This window comes from Colletotrichum graminicola (assembly GCF_000149035.1).
Source record: "Colletotrichum graminicola M1.001 genomic scaffold supercont1.38, whole genome shotgun sequence".
NCBI classification, from domain to species: domain Eukaryota; kingdom Fungi; phylum Ascomycota; class Sordariomycetes; order Glomerellales; family Glomerellaceae; genus Colletotrichum; species Colletotrichum graminicola.
In genome coordinates this window covers 161,698-184,375 of record NW_007361042.1, presented here as the reverse complement: position 1 = coordinate 184,375, position 22,678 = coordinate 161,698, and the positions used below count along the sequence as shown (strand labels likewise).

The window sequence follows — 22,678 nt, the reverse complement described above, 5'->3', positions numbered from 1 at the left end:
ACGACACATCGGGTGACTCGTCATGTTTTCCCCCTTCTCTCTCTCTCTCCCTCTCGTCCCCGCGGTGATCATTGCAGAATACGCAGGTGAGACGGTCCGTCGGCCCGTTCGTTCGTTCGTTCGTTGGTTCGTAACTCGCCTCAACTGAATAACATTACGTGCATTGCACAGCTGCAGCCCCGCCCGTCCGTTACCTGCATTCGAGATGGAGATCCAGCGTCACCATCGGTCCAACCGCATCGCGGCGGAAACATCAATATCAACAAAACAAACGTGTCCATCCGGCCCTTCCACAGAAATGGTCATCCCTGCCTTGTAGTGTTTATCGCCGGCTCAGGGTTCACCCTGGAGGCAGTCGGCAAGAAAGGAGGACTAAGGGAGCCGATGATGCTCATCCGGGGACGGGTTTTGAGCGTATGACAGGGGAACGCGCCGGTATCCTCCTTTCCCTGTGGTTGTGGTTCCTGGCAATCAATGCCCTGCATTGAAGCGTCCTAAAATCCGCCCGGGCGGTCAGCTCTGACCTCTGCAAGGGCAAAATAACAGGCCATTATTACACCAAAGATGAATACCTCCTCCACCCTCCCACCAACAGCGCTGAAGCTGACGCTCTGCAACGGCATGTGCTGCTGTGCGGCCTGGTACGTAGGTACCTATCTTAGTGTATGTACTCCGTACCTTGCACCGGTACTAGGCGAAAATAGTACGTGCGCCAATGTTTCTCCACCCCAATGCGGTGCAACCACCTTCAGATGTCTGCCAAAAGCAATTACAAGAAATGAAACCCCCACCACCCACCCCCCTTCGGCGCGGAGAAAGAACAAAAGGCAGCGCCGTAAGGACATGGGGTAGGGAGGGATGAGAGAAGAAGGAACATCATTTGCAGAAAACAAACAACATTTATCAACACGAGGCCCAACCATCACCGCACAGCTAGCTGCCTCTGCCACCTACATACATGTTTGCCGTCTACCCATCTACCTATTACTACACTGCAGGGCCACGAGGACTTTGTGCACAAAGGTTGGCTTGAGGATTTAGGGCCCATGCGCATGGCCTCCTTTCGCTAGCTACACTAGTATCGCCGTTTCCTCGAGCCCTCGAAACCTTAGCCCACGAGCCAGTGCCTGAGAATCTCAGCCAGCTTGATTTCAACCGCTTCCTTTGTGCTTTTTTCTGCCAGGTCCCAACACAAAGGTTTCGCTTCGCCCCCAGGCCAGGGTCTCGTCGTAGTAGCCGCCCGCCACCCGGCAGCAGCCAGGGTGCAGAGCACATGCCCACCCATCTTGACTCCAATCCATCTATTCTACACCCCTGGCCTTGGATCCAACCATCCGGTCCCAGCGACGCGAAACAGGTGCACTCTGCTGCTGCCGCGAATCTTCCGCGAGCCCGGATTGAACGTCTGTGGGAGGCGGACAAGGAATCCTAGCATCCTCCTCCTGTTCCTCCGCCTGCCATCTCAGCCCCTGCCGCTCGCACGACTGCCGTCGGTTGTCCGTCTGCCGCCTGGCTTCCCTTGCCCCCGTGTTCTGTGTCAACTGACAATGGTCCAACGTATCGGTGTCTTGAGACGCCTTTGGCCTCGTCTCTTCTTCGGGTGGGCTGCCTTACGTCTCTTCTTGACACCCGGCGAAACTCTTGCACGAGCAAGCCACTACCGCCACATGGAGGGCAACGAGTTACGACTGAGATGATTCTTCACAAGCTTGCTAAGGATCATTGCACCCCTGGCGCTGACTGGATCAGTCCTTGTTTGCATTCATGTTTCCGTGGCGCTAGGCCCAGTCAGATGCCATCCGACCCTTCTCCGGGACGAATACACGGCGCTCGTGTAAAACACGGGATGCCGCCCCAAGCAATAGGGGTCAGAGAGTAACACGGCGCACTCTCTGGTGTTTTTGCGTGCTGCAACCTTGAAGTTTCCTCTCAGGTGTAAAGTTACCCGCCACCCGCATGACAAAAAAGATGGCACACCTAAAGTACTTTCTCACACCACATCTACCCCAAGACTATTAACAAGTGTTTTTTCTTATACTAACACAGTCACAAGACGCAGTTAGGATATAGGAAAAATATATTTGATAGTCGGTAGGACATACCGATATTAATTCCGACTATTTTATATATGTATATCTATGTATTTATATTTAGTGTTGTGCTGTTTATAACAGTGCATAGAGTGTTTAGGTGTGCCATCTTTTTTGTCATGCGGGTGCCGCCCGTCGGTTCTGCGTCGTTGGAGGGGCACGCACGGTTGATGGGCAGATTACGCGGTCGACGACAACGGGTCAACGGTCTTCAAAGCGAGTCTTTTGTGGAGGCTCCTCGTTATGATATCGACTGGGGTCCTGTTGATAATGAGACTGCCGGCACTACCGTGACGGGCTCCTGTTCTTCTGCGTTCAAGGCCGAGTGTTTCTTCCCCGGCCGTCAGCCGCTGTCGACACAATATTACATGCCTCGTAGAGAATCTCATTTTTCGCTAACAGACGCCGCCCCTTTCCTTGACCAAGCACTGTGTCATCGGCCCTTGGAAGCAACACAACATAGTGGGCGAGATCAATCTGACGTGATACCGCTGTCCCCTGCAGTACCGGTAGCGTCTTTTACGTCCTCCACCAACCCTCAGGGCCCGATCTGGTATAAGCTTTCAAGGACGCTGTGATCAGACAGGGAATCAACGCCATGGCAGCGAATCAACAATATACAATAACGGCAACAGTCTCGGCCTAGTGGAAACACGAGCATGGGGTTTGCCAAATTTTCAGCCTTCCAAGACAATCGATGTTCATCTCTTGTCGGCCGGGATATCCTTTACTGTTGAGAGTTACCATCATCTTGTGTTGTACATACGTAAAAGTTTGATGCATGTTAAACTTTTCTTGGGCATTTAACTTTTTTTTTTCTTCTCTTTTTTTTCTCCGGGGGAAAGTGTACACAGCCCAGCGGCAAATCACCCACCCGATACTTCAGCCAGTGACAACAAGATAGCAGACCAGTGTCCCAACTTTGCAACAGCACGTAATGATACAGCAATGATAATCAACTCACAGTCATTCAGCCCCGCTGCAGCCGCAGCCACAGCCGCAGCAGCATAACAGACCAGCGAATCTGATGAACGTGGCGATTTAGCAGCAGCCGCGCGATTTTGCGCGACACGTTCGAGCGGTACACCTAAACGCCCAGCGGACTCTTCCGCGGTGGCATTAGCCAAGCGCACAGTCGCTGGTCGCGTGGTCCAAGTTCATGCCACTTTCCTGCCCACTTCTTGTGCCCATTCCCGCCTTCATCGGTTGCTTTGACTGCGCACGCATCTTGGACATAGTCTGATGCTCAGTAAGGCTTCGGGTGTACTGTCGTAGCGTTTGTATGGGTGCACATTGGCTTCGGGCGCAACGACGCCACCGTCACTCTGTCCTGAGGCTAGACCACCAACTCTTCCAGACACGTGAATGGCAGGTAGTACTGCAAAGGGCTACGGGCGGCGCCTCGATCGGCACTTGTTCTTGTGCCGGTTGCCCAGCCCGGCGCTGTTGGCGAGAGACCTTGTGGCGAGGATCTTCAGAACAGAAAGTCCGGGCTCTGTTAAGCATCACCAGGCGATGGCTTGCGCAATGTACTCACCTGAGACACAAGCCAGCTGGAACGGACCCGACAAGAATAAACATCGGAAGATAAACATTGGCCATCCGCTCGCGAGGCTTCATTTGACAGCGCGCCGTCCAAACTAAGGGTCTGTTTTTGGAGGCCCTCAAGTGGAAACTTACGAACCGAAGTCGAGCCATGTCAGGTCACCGCCAACTCGATAAAAGTCGGCATGTTGGTTATCATACCCACCAGCCGTGACAGCCACCTTTGGAACCCGAGGATGGACGTAATCGACGTGGTGCAGCCGGCTGTGGCTCGAAGCTGTAAGGGTCTTTGTAGGGACTGAACCGTTGGCCTTCCGCGGCTTGTGTGCGCCACAATCATTCGTTCGATCGGGCAAGTGACAGAGGTGTAAGCTGCGATTGCAGCAGACTGGGATACGTGAGTCAACCAGACCACGGTCGAATGGGGAGTCACTAATGGTTTAGGCTGTCGAATGTCGAATTCGCGTCCCTGACGTTGCGTTTCGACGAAGGCTGTGTAATTGAGGGACGTCTTCTCAACCCGACAAGGCCTGGTTGTTTGGAGAGGTAGATGACTAAGGATGCCTACCATTTTGGGGAGTTCGCCTCTTCCGAGGAGCCCGGCATCTGATTGGTAGGAAGGGCACCGAACGTCACAGCTGTGAGCAGGTACTGGAAGCTACCAAAAACAGTTGGAGCTGCAAACCTGCCGGCCATCAGCAGTACTTACTGAGGGGCAGTTCCTACATACCTTGGTAGGTACCTGCAGCAACTTACCTCCTTCCTCTGACCACAAATCGACCGATGCAACTCGTGACCTGTATGTAGTATCCAGAAACTCAACCATCACCGGTCAGCAGATGCCCAACCGGCACGCCACCACTATCTAGGTATGTGTGTCCGCGAACGTTTTTGATCTCCTTCGATTTCCCAGTCTCCCAGGTAGTTCCCATCCAACACCCCTTCAAGTTCATATCCTCCGACTTCCATCACGTCCACCGCCCTGATACTTCCTACGTTACCTCACACTGGATACATAGCGCGCCACTTCTGACGCACTTTCACCCCACCTCCGGACAGTTGCAGCCATCTCAACGACGATCTCTCGCTTCTCAGCGTTTGTCTGCCTGATCCACTGGTGCTACTGCCGTCGCTGGATACCCCAGGTCAACCACCTGAATTACCAACACTGCCCTCTCAGTCTGATAAAATCATCAATGACCTGACATGGCGCCGGACCTAAACTCCCTCCCTTCATCTCCTCCGTCTCTGCCCATCCGATCCAGAATGTCTTCCTCTAACGGCGAAATGTCTCTCCCTCCCGCCGCCGCCGCCGCCAGTCCCGCTCCTCGAGGGGAGTCGCCCACTGGTTCGCCTCGTCGGTTGTCAACCTCGCTGCAAGCTGCGGCCACCATGAATGCCGGTCTCCAGCACGAGCCGTCTCGACGTATGTGTGAATTATAGTTATGTAATGGTCTGGTGCTGATCGTTATAGGCTCCTCTAGCGGTTCTCTCTCCCGTAGCCGACAATCCCCCAACGCCGGCCGAAGACGATCCACGGTTCTGATGAACCTGCAACTCAACGACCCTACTCTTCCTGGTCCTGGAGAGATGGTCGCAGATAATCAACATGCTCACTCTGGAGGCGCCACGACCGCCAGTCCGCAGCCCATGGCGATCTCGCCGATGATTGTTCCCGGCGGTCATCCCCACCACAACCGAGCTCCCAGTCTGGGTGAACTTCACCAGGAGCTCGAGGCTGAGCAGGAGGCTCAAGTCGTATGTGACCATCTGTGCCCCCAGTGTCCAGAAACTGACAACGGCAGAACCGACTACTGCAAATGATTCGTCACCAACAGTTGCAACTCCAGCAGCTACAAGCTTCCCAGGGTCAGAACTCCTCGGCCGTTGAGGATTCTGCCATTGCATCCGAGAGATCCAATCAAGGAACACCGATTTCGCAGCCGAGCAGCATCCTGCCTCCGTCAGGTTATACGCCACTGCCATCTTCTGGCTCCTTCTCGAGATCACCCGTGATGCCTCACCCCCGTAGCTCGTTCGATATGGCGAGAGCAGACCTCCAGCGCCGGTCCAGAACCTCCAGTCGCGGTGCTTCCCCGAGATTGCGGTCAACATCTATGAGCGGCGATAGTGGTGATCACTGGGTTCTCGGCGGCCGAGACGAGAGCGCCTTCTATCAGGCAGAGACCCAGATGCTTGTTAGGGAGAACCAGATGCTGCGCCACCGGATTCGTGACTTGGGTGAGTGGTTTTTACAGAGCTTACAGTACTTGGCTGACACGCAAGTAGAGAAACAATTGACAGACCTGCTCTCCGGCACAACTAGCCATGGAAACCCCAGCGAGCCAGTCAACCCATCCCATCTCCGAGCCGCGGCCGTCGAGGAGGACGACAGCATGACTGCTCGCGTTACGCCATCGATCACTGCGGGTTCTAGCGAGGCTGCAAAGGAGGCGTGATGTATGGAATGCATCATATTACTGGCAATGGATGTCTGTAACGAAGTGTGACAAATGAGCGGGTTGGAATGGTTTTTGCATTGGTGTCTGGCGTCGAGGGGAAAATCGTCGCCGTCTTTTTATTGTTATGACGACGTGGTCACACATTTGAGGTTCACGAAGAAGCTGGCTTCATATTGGCCAGGGGCAAAGCAGAGCGAGCTAGTCTCACGGTCGAGAATCGTGTTTCATCTAACCAACCTTTTCAACATGATAAAGTGCCCTGTCCGAGCGAAATCCAGCTACCCGCTACGAGTCGAACATGATGATGTGTCAAAGATGTGGATGATGGGTGCAAACTGACAGGTGTTCTGATTGTCAACAGGAGGAGAGCGCCAAGGAGCTTGTCGTATAGATATGTGCATCGTTGCTCGATGTTGGGTTGTCGCCAGGGAACATCTGAGCTGGGACGGCTGGTTGGTGCGATACACTGATGGGCAAAATCAGTCTATTCCTCTGTTCACTCGCTCTTACTTGCACCGTCAATGTTGCACAAACTTTACAATATGCGGAGGCAGTCTTGCAGCCCCTACTCTGAAGCAGCTGGAGACTGTACGAATTGAACAGACTCGATTTGCTTTCATGCTAAGCTGTCGTTTTACAACCAACCCAATCGCAGTGAGCGTGAATATCACATTTCAGGCATGCACAGGCACCTAGCGACCAAATCCAAGTCAGCTGTCGTTTTGCCAACCACGGCGACTAAAGCCATTTGCGGTTAATCACCCCAATCCGGATTCCTGTAAGCTTGCTTGCCATGGTGTCACCATTCTTGCCTTTCCTCTTACAAGATACAAGACAATGCTAGGCAAACAGCCCAGCCAACCCAACATCACCTCCCATTTCGACATGGCATCTCGGCGTTTCCTCGCGCGAGGTAAGACCGTCTCTCCATGAAACTGTTCTGCTGGAATGTGGGGGTCCTCGAACCTTCCTGCGCTTCCCTAGCATTGTAGTAGGCATCCGTGTCTTCTCCCAGCAAGGTCATGATCTGATATATTCCTATACCCTTCACCGTAGAACTCACTGTTTGATGTCCATTGCTTCTTTCACTTGCTTGCTGGTCTTGTGTGATTCGTGAACCTGCATTGGTATGGGCGCCTCAGTTCAGTTCGACCGATCCAGCTAGATCATTGCTGCGAGAGCCTTCAGATGCTGGGCTGTCAAGGGCCCAAGGTGCTTCAGGGCGAAGAATCAGGTACTTGAACCATCTTGGTGCGAAATCTATCGTTAGCACGTCTTTATCTAGGTATCTGCTTCTGCCTTCCTATGGTATGTTAGTGTATGGTCTGGCGTCTGCTGCAAATAAATATATATACTTTTGACCGGCTAATGACCGGCTATCTATTTACAGCCTGCGCAGGTCGGCACACATTATAACGCCGGCCCTTCGGACGCAGTGGGTTTTGTTATTTTTTTCTCTTGTTCTTACTCTATTTGCTGTATCTGCGGCAGTACAGGCATGAGGTGACCCCCTTGTCCAATAGCACCAGGGCGAGCCCGGGTGCATCTCAGCTTAACGGGCAGGGATGGGAGAAGGACCAGGAGAGAGGCCCTATGAAGATGCCTTACGCCTTTAAATAAAATGTACAAGGGAACACAGCCGACATCCTTCTCCCCGCCCAGGGTATTGCCATATTTCTGCCACTTGCCAACTCCTCGCATGCCGCGATTGAACACGTTACTGATGCTTTCCCTATCCCACTTTTCTCCTCATGCAGAGAGATCCTCGACACAGATACAAGATATTAAAAAATAGAAAATAAAATACAATACTCGACGCATAAGTGGTGCCCTGACAAAGACGGAAGCAAGGAGTCCACGTACAACAGCGCCGAGATCGTGGTAATGGAAGCGACCTAGACCGATTCCAAGGTAGAAGGGTATTGTGGACAGAAGACAAAGAATAAAGGAAAGAAATCTTTCGACCAGATAGCATATGACCGAGGACACGCTGACGTACCGTACCTCCTTCACATGACATCGATAGATACGAAGCAACTGCCAAGCATCTCATCAAACAGGATCCTCCCGAAGGGTATCGAAGCGCAAAATGGTGATAGTTATGGAAATGGCGTATATGTCGTCAATCAGTTCCAGCCAAGGGAGTTCTCAGCAGCGACCGGGGCCGAAATGACAGCCGTTCGCGCCGAGTTACCCATACCGCTCCGTCCAGTGCGGCCACTGCCATGGCTTTCACGGCCGCCGGCGACTCCGCCGTAGTTGGAGAAGTCTCGGCTCATCAGAGCACCGCCCATCATAGGCGGGCTGCCGGCATCAGCGTACCGCATCTCGCGAGAAGTCAGGGAGCTTGCTCGACGGTGCGCCTGCTTCTTCTGCTTGTAGCGGCGGGCAATGATGAACATGGCGGCACCATACGCGGCAGCAACGCCAACAGCGCCGATACCGATAGCGGCAGCGGTTCCTTTCTGGATAGGGGACTGCTTGGAGCTGTCGTCGTCGCCGCCGAAAGGGTCGTTGGAATTGTTGGGGGTCGAGGACGACGGAGAGCCGTTATCGCCGGTAGAGCCGCCGTCATCCTCCATGCCTGGAATGATCTCAATGGCGGGATTGATGTTCTGCGTAAGGTTATAGATGAGGGGGTTCGGGTTGTTGTAAATGGCCGAGTTGGGGATTTTGATATCCATGCGCAGTGTATCGACCATGCTGCGAGGGTAATAGAACTTGGCGAGCGTGGTGATGTAGCCGAGAGTTTGAGACGTATCGTATGGGACGAGCTTCGTCATCTGAATCTGGCTGATATCAATACCAGCCGCATCCGCCAGAGCCTGGGGCAGGAAACTGAAGATCTGAGCGGCTGCGTTGGGATTCTTGCTGACGTGCTGGTAATTCTCGCCGTGCAAGAAACCGATCTGGAGAAGCATGGAATCCTTGGGTTGTTCAATATTGGGGTTGGGTCCGCTGATAACCTTGGGCAGGTCGGTAGGCAGCGGAACTGTTGACGTGGGAGCCAGAGCCTCCGTGGGCGTGCTGAGCGAGGTAGACTGCTCCACGATGATGGTACTCGGGAGCCATGACTCAGAATCAGTGATCGTGGCCGTAGCTGGGATGCTGGTGACCACCGGGGTGGCGGTAGGTGGTGGCGGCGTGACGGTGGGAGTGGTCTCCACAACAGTCTCCGTGAGGGCCTCCGACGTGTTCGCAGGGACCGTAGCAGAGGTTGGGATCTCAGTAGCTGAGGTAAGGATATCGCTAGTGGTGGTAAGAACGGGCTCAGTAGCGGTAGCTGTCTCATTGGCGATAGAAGTGGACGACAGAGAAACAGAGGCAGTGGGTGCTCCAGTCACAGTGTTGGTCGCGGTCGCGTTGCTGATGGATGTGAGCGAGGTGGGAAGGTCGGTCAAGGTCGGAAGCTGCGCGGTGGTCGTCGGAAGCCCCGAGGAGGTGCTGTTCAAAGGAATCTCAGTACCGCCAGTAGCCGAAGTCGTAGGTGCAGATGCGTCGGTCGAGGTGGCATTGGCAATGCCAGTGGGGAGAACGGTTGCAGAAGCAGACGCGGGAATCTCGGTAGAGGACGTGATGTTAACGACCGGCTCGCTGGCAGCAGGCAGCGATGTTGTGGACTCGACTGGAAGCTCACTCGAGGTGGCGCTCACAGCGGGCTCCGTCGGAACAGGCAACGATGTGGTAGGGGCGACAGTGGCACCGGCCGAGGATGTGACGTTGGCAACAGGATCAGTGGCGACGGGCAGTGTCGTGGTCGTGGGGTCGGTCGGGGCTGGGAGCGCGGTGGGCGTTGGAATGACGAGACCAGAGGTCGTAATAGGAACTTCGGAGATGGAGGTAGCATTGGTGATAGGCTCAGTTGTGTTGGTAGGAACGGCTACTTCACTGGAGAGGAAAGACACTATCGGGTCCAGGGGGTTAGGAGCTTTGCTAGTCTCCGAGACAGCGGAAGAAGTCGTCTCGATCGAGACGTTTTCGGCGGACGGGCCCGACGACTGTACCGCGGAGGCTGATGTTGGTTCCAGGGGGGGGACGACGGAAGTCACCGAGGTCGGAGCTGAAGGCTCGGTAGTGTTGACGTTGGGGGCGGCGTTACTGGCAACGGGGTCAGTGGGTTCCTGGCTAGCGCTGGTGCTCTCAGGCTCGGTGAGTGAGCTAGCGGGCACCGTGTTAGATGTCGATGAGACAACTCCCGTCGGTGCCAGAAGGATGCCAGATGAGGATGCGGGCGTGGTAGGACTGGCCTCGATACTCGAAGTGGCCACTTCAGACGTGCTCTGAGCTGTGGAGCTAGGGATGGCGGCCGAAGACTCGGGAGTAGTGGTCGCCTGCACCGACGGCTGCACCGATTCGGAACTAAGTATCGACGAAGAAGACGACGGAAGAGACTGGGTAGTGGAAACGTCGACAGGGGCGGAAGACTGGACGGGCTCAACGGAGCTGGGTTGGCTGGCGGTAGTTGCGTCGGAAATCGTAGGCGTTGCCTGCGAGCTCACGGGCGTTTCGCTCGCTGCAATAGTGGACGGTTCGATGCTCGTGGGCAGAACAGTGACAGGGGGCAAAGAGCTCGTTGGTCCAACACGGTTACTGGTTTCCGTCGTCTCGGTTGGGTCGAAAATAATGGTACTCGATATGATGACCGTCGTCACTCTGCCGTCTGTGAGGGTCTGAAGTGACGTGGTTATGGTCGAGAGGGACGCAGCCAAGTTGGGGTCGGGGGCAGGAGTGAGAGTGGGCAGCGGCGTTATCGATGGATTGGTCGATGTTGGGCCGAAGAAAGAATCGGACAGGCGCGTCAGAATATCACCGAACGATGAGCTAAAAGGTAACGATGACGAGGAAGAATCGAAGGGGGTGCTCTCGGGCGCTGGGAATGTCTCCTGCCTCGTGATGGTCGAGTTCGTGAACTGTCGTTTAACGTGACGGGGGAAGTAGATCTTGGGCCGCTCTTGTTCGGCGCAGGCGGTGCAGGCCAGGCCTAGGGCGGCGGCCAGAATGGCGGGTTTGGCGTGCATGGTTGACTTCCAAAGAATTGCAAATGGAATCGGGATAGGTTTGAACGATTGTGAATATACCACCAGTCTTGGTATTTGGTTTTGATGATCTCGAGCTTGGTGTCAGTCGTGGTCGGCGTTAAGGGGTGGCAGCAGCAACTCACTGTGTCAGGGTGTTATAGAACGAATGTACTTGACAAGGTATTGTCAATGAGTGTGATGCAGGTTTGGGTATGTATAATGAGCGACTCGACGAGATATCGTCGGATGGAGTGAGAAAAACGTCGTTTAGTGATCCGCCACGTATTGGGTGATTGAGGTAGTTCCCGATGTCGAATTCATGAGGAACCTGGCATTTGTTGGCGGGACCTCAAAAGGGTCATCAAACCGGCTCGAGGCACATGAAGGGGCTGCAGGATCAACTCGGAAAATAGACCCCTTCCACGACACAAAGAGGCGCAGGTTGAGAATCCAGGAATCGACGTCGCCGTGTGAGATTCTTGACGGAGGCGAGAGGATATCAAGGACGACTTGTCGAAGACGTTGTCGGGTGGGTGAGGGGTGGGGTCGGCAGAGGAGAGCGAACGAGAGGAGTGAAAGCGAAGGGGAGAAGCGAGGGTGGTAAAGGAATGGAAGGGGACGCAAGAAAGAATGTGGATGGGTGAAGCAGCGAAGGATGGGAGGTTGATTGATTGATTGATTGATTGATTGATTGATTGATGGCAACACACGGCAAGGGACGAGGGACTGGGGGTCAGGGGAGGTCAGGGATGGGGTGGCAGCAAAGAGGCAAAGGAGGAAGACTACCTGCTTGAGAGAGAGACACAGATGGACAACGGGGGATAAGGAGGGGGGGATGGGCCAGGATAAGGTGGATCGGGGGGGATTAGCCCTCGGCGTACCTACCTAGGGAGGGATGACAGCTGCTGGAATGGCTGGTACAATTAGCATGCCCAGGAACAACAGATAGATAGGTACCGAGGATGCGCAGGGGGGCGTGGGCCTGAGTGTGTGGGCGTGGATACCCAAGGAGCCTTTTGGAATTGCGCTGTATTTTTTCCCCTTTAGTCGATTATTTTTTTTCCAACCCTTTCTTTCTCGTCCCCGGCACCCCCCCCGCCCCTCCTCCCCTCCTTTCTATCTTATTTTATCCGGGGCACCAGCGCCCACCGCTGGTAAGTCTATGCACGTACATATCATAGTCATAAAGCCCTGCAGGTGAGCCAAGGCCGAGTTGGCAAATGTGGATAACACAATGATTCCCATCCCAATCCAAGGCGCCATGAGTAAGTACCTCCTCCTATTATCTACCACATCCATTTCTACCAAGCCAGGACGCCGCTGGGTTCCTCGGTGCGGTATGAATACAAAGGATGCGTAATGGCCGAGACAGACGGCTAATGCAGCACAACGATTACGCAACTCGACTCGGCACAGGAAAGCGTGTACACTACAGACTCGCACCCAGGCCCAGCCAGGTATCCCAAGCAGCTAACATGGGGGGCATTGCAAACTTATCCCTTTTCGTATCAGCCTCGCCTGCATCGATGATCCCAGCCACGTACGGAACGGCGGTTCGGGTATAGATAGTCAATGTGACACGCATGAGCATCGTGGCCGTTGCTATCTGGTCGACGAGAGCGATGACAGTCGCAGCGAAGTGACCATCTCATCTCTGCGCTGCTTTCTTCACATCCCAACCTAACTAAGCGTGGCAGATGCAAATCACCATTTAGGTTCTGCTGTACGGACAGTAACTATTAACTTTGAGACGAAATGGAAAACGGTGTGTGTCGGCCAACTCGTCGTAATCCGAACTTGAGCTTGAGCTTGAGCTTGAACTCGAGCTTTCACACCACGGGATGACTTGTCAACTGGTCGACGCAGATTTTTGTACTCTTTTATTCTAGCTGAGCCGACGGGCCGTCCAGAAAGCCAGCTGAGTGAAATACGTTATCCATCGCAAGGTCACACAGGCACACAGCAAGACATGTGTACGGATACAAAAACGCAGTACAGGTGTCGTGGCTAATACTGAGCCCTGGAGTGCACGGTGTGTCAGGTACGTGCAGCATGCTTTTCGATACTATGGCGCCATACACGATAGACCCAGCATCAGCTCTCACCGGCAGTCGACCATAGCATGGACGGCAGTCACACTAGGTAGTGCAGATGGCCCGGGTTGATCCATTCTGCGACCCTTTTTTAAAATAAAATAAAATAAAAATCCCCTGCCCCGCCCTTTTCTCTACCGGGCGCTTGTGGTGGGACGGGTGGCAAGGCACGAAATGACATTGCTGTTCTGGTCATGGTCCACCGTTCAGGTCACTTTACCGTTGTGGCAGTGACCTCTCTGCCCATGGCACGCTGCGTCGTGTCCATGTCCTTCGCCTGGGACCCCCCTTGCTTTCTCAGTAGCGCGCAGGTACACTAGCTAAAGAAGGCCAGCCCTCAGTTCTATCGGCGACCAGGGGTAACCGGGGAAGCCCTAGTGCATGCTAGTCAGTCCAAGATCGGGTACCTGATGGCAGCATTTAGCAGGAACAACGCTGTTGTCGCGCGCCAGTCATCAGACGGGTTCCAAAGAGTGAATGGGGCCGGTGTGGTGTATGTGCGGAGAAGGGGCCTGGCGTAGTTGGCCGGTAGACAGACACTGCTCCTTGGGCGAGATGCCCAGCGCAGGGCTCGTGACATGTCAAAGAGGCGGATTGGCAAAGCGAGGTATGGCGAAAGATGCGACAGAGACGGGGAAACCGGAGAAAGGCTTGACTTTCTCGGGGCATGGACTGGGGTTCTGGGAATGGGCAACGGTGCAGATGCTGGTGGGCAAACTCGTGGAGCCCAAGCTGGTTGGGTACGTACTGTGTCGTTTAGATGATGTGAGATGGGGCAGGATGTCCAGGCATTATAGTGTAAGACTACTACTCCGTAGTACAGTGCTACTGCTTGGGTACCTATCGAGCACATTGATTCCAACCAAGAAGCAAGTCTCGGCACATGTACCTGCTAGCTCCGCCGGGGCTTGTCACCCCGTCCTTCGATTCGAGGATTGAGTGAACCGAGAAACAGGGGAGGATCCAACAAGCGAGCGAGAATCATTGGCCGAATCTCGGAGAAGGAACGCTACGGGCAATTTCACATCGTCCGATCCCTGCAGAAGTGTGAGCCGCCAGGGAATGTACTGTGTAGTACCTATGCTACGTAGTAGGTAGGTAGGTAGGTAGGTAGGTAGTGTAGCGTGTCTTACATAGTACACGATGACGGCAGTAGGTAGGTAAGATGGTGGTGTATGGATACTTACTGTACGGATACACTGTACGGAGTCTCCTTCTCCAGGCTTTGCATAAGGATCTCCCTTTTGCGTTCCCTTCTTCCGTTATGCTGCGTTCTGCACAAAACTCTGCGCTAGTGTATGCGCGCACCGGCCGCACTCCGAAAAACACAGCCCACCCTCCACCACCACAAACAATGGATGCAACCCCCTCTTTTGCTTCCCTTTCGCTCAAACGACTTGATGCTGGACTGCCCAACAGGGCAACAACACAGCAGTGGCTCTAGTGTACCTGTACGTGGAGGTAGGTGCAGGCCAGAACTTTGCCGCTGTTGATCATTACCTTCGAAAGCATGGTGAAGCGTGCGAAGCATGGAAAACCTGACTAGGACGAAATGAAATGATAATCGGAGGCAATCTGCCATGCTGCAACTCCTCTTGTGGAAATCCTTCGTCGCTCATTAATCTCCACTCTGCATCTCCCAAGGTCCGGTGACTACATACATAGTGGTGTACGTTGCAGCGTCGCAACAAGAGCCGGTGCAAGTCGTAGCCTGGCCCCCAGTTCACGTTGGTGAGCACAGTGGATTACTTACTACCTGCCGTCCTCGGGAATTGATGTGCCTAAGCCGCCCGTCAGCCTGCGGTCAAATCGATAATGCTGTCACCCTTCACACCCCTTCGTCGCCAAATCCACATGGTTGTGTATGCCAGGTATGTGGACACGGTCTCAGGGCCTTTACGACCGTTCAGTCGTCAATCCTTACTTACATAGTGGAAGCCAATAATGGCGGCAATCGAGAACTCCCATCAGGCATCATCTCTGGCTATGCGGCATATCAAACCGTCAACCGCCAACGGCTGATTAACACCCACAGAATAGGTCGGCAACACGCGCCGTGTGCACCATACAACAAGCGATTGGCCTCTGGATTAGGCGACCAAAGACTCCGACTTGGCAAAGGTACAGAGCAGGTACAAGATATGTACGTGTACCTCCTACCCACGGCGCTCGTACCGTTTCTTGGACAGGGCCATCGGTGGAGCATGTTGTTACTCTCGTCCCGATCCCGTCTTTGCCATCCCTGCTCTCCTCCCATGCGATGTTGTGGATGGCTCAGAACATACCTACATCCAATGGGAGCCGACGCCAGTCGCCATAGCCTGTCTCGAGTGTCCCATGAGCCTCTGGGCTTAGACCTTTAATCAGAACGCACCAATGCGGACCACGAGATCTGGACGTCGTCGAGTTACACTACTCACCAAGGCAATGAATGCCTTCCGGCCCATGTGTTGGGGATTGCCCAAGACAGCTTGAGCATGAGAATGCACAGAAGCCTCTCATCGTCCACATATGATACACTGTATGAGTCTCGGGCTAGTCGGCGAATTGCCGACTTATATTACACGTACCATTCGGATGCCTACTCTCACGACTCGTCAGGTGGAGTGGCCACTCGTCATCCAGGGCCTGGACTTTTTGTACTGTAGTCTGTGGGCAACATCTCGGACCTGAACACACCGAGAGGGCTAGAGGTCCAGCAGCTGGTCTCGCCCGTTCTGATCCATGACCGTGGGTGACCCTGCGTCCACGACGTCTTCGGTCACGTTTTCCCACGTGCGGTACTCTCTCAGCCGCTTCCTTCACCTTAGCGGCAATGGCCTAATGAATCGCAATCTGCGTCACGCCTGGAGATTGTCCGCTCCCACGCGAGTTGAACGCGCGACTCGTTGCTTCAACCACAGAAACACCCGGACGTCAACCAAGAGACGAGTTATCGGCACAAGTGTGCACACCCCCCTTGTGGGCCGTGGGCCCGTGGCTAATGATCTTGCCTCCAAGCCATCTTCTATGTCTTGGTTGTCGCTCGATCCATCTCATAAACAACCGTGACACCACACGAATCCCTCACTCGTTTGTGGAACTCAACCCACACATATATGACTTTTCGCAGCTCAGCTCAGCGCAAGCTCTCATAACCCCCCCCCCCCCTTGAAAATACAGGACCGTGTCCGTGATCCGTAGCGTAGTCGAATCCCACGACGTGAGCCGAGGCCCTGCGAGAAGGAATGCGGGACGGTGGAACGGCTCCTGGATACACAACAGATTCGAGGCTGTGTAGGTCTTGCTCACTGCTCTCCTGTCGCAGTCTTTGCCGTCCGTTCCGTCTCATACTATGTCGCATCAAGCCCAGGCCGGCGGTGTCAGCAGCGTGCCAGCCACTGTTCCAGTACCTATCGATTAGGAAGCCGGTTAAGTGGTGGCTTTCGGCCAAATCATGTCTCTTTTTTGCGATGTTGGCCTGATTGAATCGTGCTTTACGGTGGCACCTCGACGGCTTCCAGGCCGGCCCCGAGCCCAAAGCTCCGCCGTTCAAACAATAGCCATTGTGCCGTCTCCTACCCCTTGAGCTACCCATAAATGGGTTCGTGTGTCACCATGGCTACCGAGGCGCTCTAAACTAGGTCAAATGGCACCAAGACATGCGCCATCGTCGGCGCGGGAGATAACTCAACGTACAGCCCGGGCGTAGTCCGTTGACTGATACAGGTCGGGGGGGGGGGGGCGTGGTGTACCATTATCTCAAGGAGGTGTCGTTTCCAGGAAGCTTCATGCCTTTGAGTGACGTATTTCAATTTCTGGCGCTGTCAGGGAGATGCCATGACCCGAGCTCGACGTAAGCGTCTCGGTCACCCAAGCATTCTGTCTTGCTTCGAAATCGCTTCCTCCTCTCAGCCTCCCCCCCCCTTTTCTCTGGCGCGTGGCCACTCAGTGCCTCCCGCTCTGTGCATGCGGCGCGTGCGGCTAGGCTCGTGAGGCTTTGCTGCACCTGGGAATGTGGGCTTCCCACCCTGAAACTCTGTAAACATACTGCACGGGTTGGGTAGTTGAACGAGTCACCTACGGATCCGTCGCAGCATTTCTGTTATTTCATCTTATTTTTAGTATTTTATTTCTTTGCAAGGCGTTTCAATACATGATGGGGATTGCTTATGAACCCGGTCCCTCGTCGCTCCAGCGCGCTGACTGGATTGTTTGCCTGCCGATCGATCGTTCCATCACCCGCCCCTTCACGTTGGCGACCAGTGTCTTCCGTTCCAAGCAGGCAACTTTCAGTATATCTGCTATATTATGATCTTCGCAATGTTTGGCCCTGTCTCTAGCATCGTGTGGGCCGAATGCTGATTCACGCAACTGCGAGCAATCCAGACAAAACCCAGGTATGGTCTGAACCACACCCAAACAGGTCCAAAATGATGGTGCCTGCGTTTCCTCTGCGTAGCCAGAACTGATGCTTCATCTTGTCTTCATCCCACATGTGATTGTTCTTCGTATACCCCGGAGCCGCTCCATGGCTTATATGGATTCAGGTGACATGTTTGGGATGTGTGAACACTCCTGGTCGTCTTACCGATACATTGCTCACGAGGAACGATGATATTCCGTTCCTTTTGGCCACCATACTAATTCGCGTCATTGCAATGCTGGAATTGATGAAGCTGCCATGTGTCCGTCCCCACATCGTTTATTTGCAACGTCTTCCCAGCTTGCCGTGTCATAGATTTCTTCTTCTGCGGCTCTTTGTTCAGCGATCGGCTCTCCAACCCATACCTCCAAGCACGGATTTGCGAGCGCTTTCCGCAAGCCGGTGATGATTTCGTTTTACACCCTGACAGCTACGTGTCAGTTATAGCAGGTGGTTCCAAACTGGCGAGCCGGCAACTCTCTACCGGTCTCACCAGGGAGGGCACGGGAGGCTTTTAGCGGTTGACCCGCCAGTTCCCCCATGGGTGACGTCCGATGCCATTCAGCCCAGGACACGCTTCCTGGGCCGCGAATGATTTAGAGCAAGGCTTGGCGGGTACTCCTCGGTTATTGATACAGGTTTCGCTTGTTCTCCATGCTTGGATCTGATCCCCAAGTTTCGAACAAACCTTTGATGCTTCATGCGGCGGCATGGCGTTCAACTTTGTCAAAATACGGGAACATGGTTCGATCCTCAGTAGCAACCAGCCAGCTCTTCTTAGGTCGATGTTGCACCGTCTCATATACCCAAGGCGATGGCCGTTGATATCTCGGTGGCCGCTTCAAACTTGGCGTCGCAAGTGTAGCAGTCTTGGTCTTCGGTTGTCTTCATACTCGACCGTCAGCCGATATGCTTCTCAGTGCTCACATGGCCAGGCAAGAAGAGTTTATCAACACGACCGGCAGACCATTCATTCATCTGAATGGCATCCGGGTCTGCAGCCATAGTTGGAAACCTTATCTTTCCGGAGCAAATGCTCTTCATCGACCAGAACTACTCGATCATGGCAACGATGGACGATGCATTGAATGAGCACCTAACTCGTGGCCTGTCTGCCGTAGCTAGTGCGTTCTGCATCGTTCATGCATCGCAAGACCTCCGAATATTCTCTTTAGAGAGGTTCCGCCGCCTTGGACAGATCATGAGGAACGCGCTACGATACGAGGACATACCTTGCCGCGTTTCTTGGAACAGCTGGCCGAGACGTGCTTTATGACAATTCCAAATTCCGCAGGCCATCACCCAGGGGCTATCCAGTACGGACCTGCGGACTGACGAGGTTAATGACGGGCTTCGTCGCAATCATCTGAGATTGTGGTGGGCATTCCGCGAGGATGCATGTGGAGGTAGACAATGAATATGAGCAGTCACATCGTAGGTATTCTGACTGACAACCCGAAGAAGTTTCCAGGGAAGCCTCGGCGGGGGTGATTGCACATATTATCTTGGCTTTTTGCCATATTCCTTTAGGGTCTTGCCATTTCTCATGACGGAGATTGGAGGGCTGACAGAGACGGTGGGGATGTGCATATTGTCATATTCTCTCGTCGACTCTGTCTTCCTATCACATTGTCGACATGGCTATCTTCGGTGGCTGGCGGGGTTGGCCAACAGAAAGGCCGAAGTACCAGAATAGGTGGCGAATCCGTTGTCGACGAGGTCTAGTGGTTCGTTCGGGTAGCGGCGTGGTCGACTTCCGCTCCAAGGTGAGGATGTAGGGTCTTTGGTGACATGGTCAGTAGCGTTGTCGGCAGCGATTGAACAAGCGTTGATATTCAGGAAGCAATGGGATCGCCCTAGGAACAGGAATCGGGACGAACCCCTCGTTTTCTCGGGGTTACCGACATACCTACAACGACGTAGTTGACGCTACTCAGCACCTACCAACCTAGGTTCTCGAGTCGATTCAAGTTCCGCCAGCGGAAACGAGGTGGAAGGCCTCGGCGACGGCGACGGAGATGGCCGTTTTGTGGAAGTCGGCAACCTGGTGGAGCGCAGCGGCGAGGCCAGCACCTGACGCCGAGTTTCCAACGACAGGCACAACGCCAGAAGAAAACAGATAGACCTAATTCTCCAGCAATCGCTTGAGCGGTGAAGCCAGTAACAAACAGTGAGATACGTGTATCCCAAGGCGAGGGAGTCCGGAAAGGCCACTCACACACTTACGTAGGGTTGCGTGGACGTGCAGCATGCGTGCCGCTGGACCTCATTGACTGCAACGCTGGAGCCACAGTCCCAACCAGGATTCTTTCGACGGGTGCCAGCTTCCTGATGGGCGAGTTGGGAACACAAGCCCAGGGTTTCGACATCATACAGAACAGTATTGCTGAAGCTTACAAAGCTGATCCCATGTCTGTAGTCTGTCAGGACGCTCGAGAAATGCCTCCTCGGGAAGTGAGGCAAAGTCGAGGGCTGGGAAGGCTAAATCAGATATTGAGATGCCCCCCGCTGCTTGTTCCTGACATAACCCAAAGTAAGGCTGGTAATTAGTAGCATGTGCTCATGATGCTTTCGCGGGAAGCACGTGGAATAGGACTTGTACCCTCTGTCTTCCCACCTACCCAAGGTACCGGCAGATCTTGTCGGTGTTGGGGTTATCCACAACCCTTTTTGGGGGCACAGCCTGAGTCGACAGAAGCTGACTGTGTACCAAGTTTGTCATGACGCCCATTGGCTGCGACGGCACGTACCTTCTGGCTCGGAGCAGAGAATGCGGTTTACGTGCGATTCGACCGCCTCAGCTATCGTATTGCTTTACATACCCTGGTGCGGACGGCCCTGGCAGTCAAGGCCAAGCGAGATGGTGTATATGCCTTTTTACCTTTGCTGTGTCCGTTTCCTGCCGTCAATTGACCCTCGACTTCCTAGGTATTTAAAGCGCAAGGTTGCTGTCCCGCCATGGCCCTCTTGCATCAGCTCCCCCTTCCGCGAATTTACCCCTCCATAACCCCACTTCGCTCTTACCAACTAAACTACCGTTTGTCTTAAAGACGTAGCTCCAGCTTCCTCTTTCTCCTTCTTCCTCTCCCGCTTCCACCTCGCAACCCACGCAAACCCCAACCACCAAAAACCAAACGAGACAACCAACAGCAAAATGGGTGTTACCAAGACTACTCACTCCGAGGGCTCCGGCGCCATCCCCAAACCTGGCCAGACCGTCACCATTGAGTACACCGGCTACCTCAAGGACACCTCCAAGCCCGACCAGAAGGGCAGCAAGTATGCATCCTGACTGGCCCACTACCCCGCCTGTTTCTTTCTTGCTCGATTTGCGGTGGCTTCCGCCCGTTAGGAAGGTTAACAGAATGCTAATGAGTCATGTGGATCGCAGATTCGACTCTTCCGTCGGCCGTGGCGACTTCGTCACCCGCATCGGTGTCGGCCAGGTCATCAAGGGTACGTCTGGTCTTTGACTTCCTACAACCACATCAGACCCATACCACTTTGCGTTCCCCAGGTTTCATAGCTTTGGGCTGATTGATACTTTACAGGCTGGGACGAGGGTGTCACCCAGATGAAGGTTGGCGAGAAGGCCACCCTTGACATCACTAGGTAAGAAGACCTCCCTCTGCCGACCGAGCTCTGGTATCGGATAATGCAGCTTGCACCCGACATCTTTTCTCTGTACTAACGATCTGCCCCCCAGTGACTACGCCTATGGCGAGCGGTAAGCAGCTCCTAACCACAGCTACAGCAACCTGGACTCTAGAGCTGTTGCTGTTGCTTTGCTCGCGATCAATGCTGACCCCTTCCATCTAGAGGCTTCACCGGTCACATCCCCCCCAATGCTGACCTCATCTTGTTAGTGCCCCAATCAGCCAACTTGTGCCATTTCCCCCCCCCTTCTCGTACAGTTTGCGGGTAAATGCTAACAATCTCAACAGCGACGTCCACCTCAAGAACGTCAAATAGATGTTAAGGCCGGATAATGAGCTAGAGGTTAGCGGCAGAGTGTGAGGAAGGCATGGGAATGTTGTCTTGGGGTTGCTAGATAAACAGCCCAGCCAGACAGCTTGCTCATATGATTTTTCAGATGAACTGGATACATTAAACTCAATGAAACAGCCTCTTCTGCCGCAGATTATCTGCCCGCTATGTGATTAACCGCTGTCACAAGGTCCTACATGGCAATCCGCAACTCATGGACAGATTTCGATGCGCCCATGGCCCATCCTGCATGGCATACAGCACTGGTGAATTGCAACGTCTCAAGACCAATAGCATGTTGTTAGAGGTTGGAGCAAATATCACCATTGCCCTGTCAGTAATTGTCACCTTGCTTCAGCAGTGTGTCTTAATGTACGACAGTACCTGCTGCGTACCCTCGGCTAGCGCCTGACAGAATTGCCTCACGTACCAGGCCTACTTGAACCACACGTAGAAAGCCTTGGGCCGAAGTGTGTTTGGTTCTGTTCCGATCACTATAGCGTGCAAGGTGAATTATTTCGGGTTGTTTGTAAAGATTTAATCCGTAGAAAGAAAAGCCAGGCTCTAAAATTCTTCTCCTGATCACAAACCACAAATCTTCTGACCTACAGCCAGCGTTCCATCCCACATGTACTAGCTCTGACCATCAGAAAACTGCCCACAAAGCTACATCGCCACGCTGGCTGTAGACTAGGTCTCGCGATGCCCAGCTCAACACCGGACAGGACTGCCGGTGATGGAAGTCGGTAGATACCCGGAGAAATAAGCTATGACGCAGCGTCTTCATACAGTACAGAGACACAGTGAGGGCATGGGTATACCCCAATACAGGCGAAAGAATGGGTAAAAAACAAGTCCACAGTGCCGAGGTGCATAGGGCATCGGATGACCAATGTAGTGAGGGGCAAGTATTACTGTTAGCAATAGCACAGTGGGGCTTTCCAATAGTGAATTGCCTGCATTACGTGAGTTGGTGAGGTAGCTTGCCGCTGCTGACAAGCCTGGCGGTCCACTTAGCACTCCTTGCCGCCCCTCGTCAACACCTCCACAACTGGGATCCACGACCACCTCTACATCA

At 53.9% G+C, this 22,678-nt stretch overlaps 3 protein-coding genes across 3 annotated transcripts; 2 read left to right on the top strand and 1 right to left on the bottom strand.

Moving 5' to 3' along the window:
* Positions 1-4,901: 4,901 nt before the first annotated feature.
* GLRG_08324 (uncharacterized protein) lies at positions 4,902-6,094 on the top strand (the record flags this gene model as incomplete). Its single annotated transcript, XM_008099009.1, has 4 exons — positions 4,902-5,061; positions 5,110-5,393; positions 5,441-5,876; positions 5,925-6,094. The coding sequence occupies 4 exons, from the start codon at positions 4,902-4,904 to the stop codon at positions 6,092-6,094; spliced, it is 1,050 nt and encodes a 349-aa protein (XP_008097200.1).
* Positions 6,095-8,223: 2,129 nt separating this feature from the next.
* Positions 8,224-11,115, bottom strand: GLRG_08323 (basic proline-rich protein; the record flags this gene model as incomplete). Its single annotated transcript, XM_008099008.1, has 1 exon — positions 8,224-11,115. The coding sequence occupies one exon, from the start codon at positions 11,113-11,115 to the stop codon at positions 8,224-8,226; it is 2,892 nt and encodes a 963-aa protein (XP_008097199.1).
* Positions 11,116-20,767: 9,652 nt separating this feature from the next.
* Positions 20,768-21,585, top strand: GLRG_08322 (FKBP-type peptidyl-prolyl cis-trans isomerase; the record flags this gene model as incomplete). The annotated part of the gene is made up of 6 exons (XM_008099007.1): positions 20,768-20,892; positions 21,005-21,069; positions 21,165-21,225; positions 21,320-21,340; positions 21,433-21,474; positions 21,558-21,585. The coding sequence occupies 6 exons, from the start codon at positions 20,768-20,770 to the stop codon at positions 21,583-21,585; spliced, it is 342 nt and encodes a 113-aa protein (XP_008097198.1).
* Positions 21,586-22,678: the final 1,093 nt, after the last annotated feature.